The 2601-nt window shown below is 42.0% G+C and overlaps 1 protein-coding gene across 1 annotated transcript; it reads right to left on the bottom strand.

Moving 5' to 3' along the window:
* Positions 1 to 374: 374 nt before the first annotated feature.
* LOC140932755 (uncharacterized) lies at positions 375 to 2283 on the bottom strand. The gene is made up of 2 exons (XM_073382269.1): positions 1975 to 2283; positions 375 to 1546 (listed from the first exon to the last, which is right to left on the bottom strand). Exon 2 carries the CDS (start codon positions 1245 to 1247, stop codon positions 375 to 377), a length of 873 nt encoding a protein of 290 aa, XP_073238370.1. The 5' UTR covers positions 1248 to 1546; positions 1975 to 2283.
* Between the last annotated feature and the right edge of the window lie 318 nt (positions 2284 to 2601).

Genomic DNA, 2601 nt, shown 5'->3' with positions numbered 1-2601 from the left:
CAAGCAGTCTGGTCTTATACAAGGGTTGTAAGTGGGGAGTTCGCAAATGTTATGCCTGCAATTAACCCAGCCAACAAAGTAACGTGGATGCCATCTTATTTTAAAACATTTCCACAAAGACTGAGTACGAGATCGTGGGTTTCGGCGAAATTTTCATCCTCTGCTTGAGATGACCGACTGCAGTGTGGTTCCTAATATCATTTTTTTAGCGATAACAAGTTTGAGTTATCAGAACGCTGTGGGGATTGCACTACTCAAGAAGCTAGAGTGGAAGAGTTCCTGTTACGTCTTTTGATGCTTTTTCGTCATTTATTACTTTATTAGGTTTCCTAATTTCCACCTCCCCCCCCCCTTCACAATGATTTAACAATTTTTTACCAGCATTTGAAAAGTAACTGAATCACTGAATCTGCCTCTTCTGCTCTCTTCTCGCATTCCAATACATATGCAAGCCAGTGATATTCACATTTCAGTTGGTGCTTTGTCTGATATGGTGAACCTTCACATTCTGGTTCTGCATCACCATCACATTTCTTACAGGTACATTGCTTAGTGGGATGAAAGTCACATGCACCATCTTCCCATTCATGTATGTCACGCACATGATACTGAGAGAGGTTTCTCAGTCGTTGCGCATATTCATTTGGATCCTTGCATTGTTGCAGACAACAAAAATGGTTGATGCGAGCTCCTTTAATGAATGAATCAGAAAGGCATCCACAGCCTGCCTTGTGCCTCTCACATGAACACTTTGCTTTTAGCACTTCTGGAAATTTTTCTTTGTACTTGCTTTTAATGTCACTGGAAAACTCCTTTTTTTTAGCTGCCTCCTTCAAACAGTTGGCATGAGCCCTGCCAACATGGCCTCCACATTTGAATAGCTTTCCATTGGGATGGTGGGTGGCAACAGACTTGGCAGAACTCGAGTCACCATCCTGCCACACGACCTCGACCAAACAGCCTTCATCTTTAGCCTGCTTATAACATTCGTCTGACAAAACTCCTTCCATGGATTTTGATGTCCCCAGGTAAAGATCATCTTCCACAACATTGTCATTGCCACGCATACACTTATGCCCGTACCACAGAAGACCTCCAGTCATGTAATTTTTGATGACAAACGAGCCGTTTTTGCTAAAGTGTCCGCGTGTGTGCCAGACACCATCTGATGTACATACTGCGCGCTTCCAGCTTCCCAGGTCTTCATCTGGAAGGGATTTCATTCTTTCCTTCTCTTTGTTACACATCTCATCGAGTATGTCTTTCAGGTGAGGATAAACAAGTTTAATAATGTCATAGTACACATTCTTGGAAACACACGCTATTCCTAAACACTGTTTCAGCGTTCTATCAAACTGCGCAAAACCATGTCCTGTCAGGAAAAATGCAACCACAAGTGCTAGTCCAACCACAGTCCTTTTTGATCCTTCAACCAATGAAGATCCTTGGAAGGAGACAGACCTGAGTTCACATCCATTGCAACGGAAGTGCAAATTTATTGTACCACCAAGAGCAGTTGGTTCCACTCCGCATACCACCAGGATACCTATGGACAAAGACAATCAATAAGGATAACTTTGTAAATAAAAATGTTTGCCGAAGTCAAGCAAAAGTTGAAGAATTACACTGTATTCTGGCCCCAAATTATCACTCTTGAATTAACAATGAGATTGTGAGCTCAAGATTTCTATTGCTTCATAGCTAATGAGTACTAGCAGTAATAGTTATTTGTAACAAATTTTGCTATTATGATTCTTGTACCAAGAAAACCACATGCAAGTAGGTGTGAAAATTAGAAAATTAGATTTGCGTATAACCTCACACATTTATTACGCATGCAGCAATCTCATACTATTTCACACCACAAATTTATAAGAAAAGAGTCGAAACATGCATGTCAACACTGAGCAAAGAACAAGTAGAACGCAGCAAACAAATACCTGCATTGAAAAAAATCAACGGATCGATACATACCATCGCAATCAGGAGTAGAACAACATGAAGTGTCATTGATCTTTTCGACAAAATCTGTTAGCTGAGTTGTCTCACAGACGAATAAACGGCGCTCTACGTCCAATTTCTCTTTCTTCCCGGCTGCTTGCGAAGGGGAATTACTCTCCTCCTTGTTGCTCCACTTTCTCTTTCCTGAACAACCAGGTTCGTCTGGGGGCGAGTCCTCGATATCTGGCAGATACTCCGTATCCTCTGAATCTTCAGTGTCCTCACTTGAAGCCAAAGCCTCATGAAAACAACTCTCCAATTTCCTAGCAGTCAGTGTTTTGGCTACAGACTTCTCGGTTCTGTAGACTGTTTTGCCAGGACTAACAAAGTTCAGCTGGATTTTGCCATTCTTTTCATCGTGTTGTTCTCTCCATTTGGCAGGAAGAGTAAATTTTTTTCTTGAGCCAGCTCCTTTGCCTCTTTTCGCGGCGGATGATTTTCCTTTTTTTCTTGCGATTTTCTTTAACTCTGCTCTCGAAAGCTTTGTTTTCTTTTTCTTGGACGCCATGTTTCCACATGCGCACTTTCTACTACGCACGTCCTCTCTACCGGAAGTTCACCACACCTAGCAACGCCTTGACAAATCTTGACCCAGGGGGA

The sequence above is a fragment of the Porites lutea genome, chromosome 1 (genome assembly GCF_958299795.1).
Source record: "Porites lutea chromosome 1, jaPorLute2.1, whole genome shotgun sequence".
In the NCBI taxonomy this organism is placed as follows: Eukaryota; Metazoa; Cnidaria; class Anthozoa; order Scleractinia; family Poritidae; genus Porites; species Porites lutea.
This window is presented reverse-complemented; position numbering and strand designations above follow the sequence as displayed.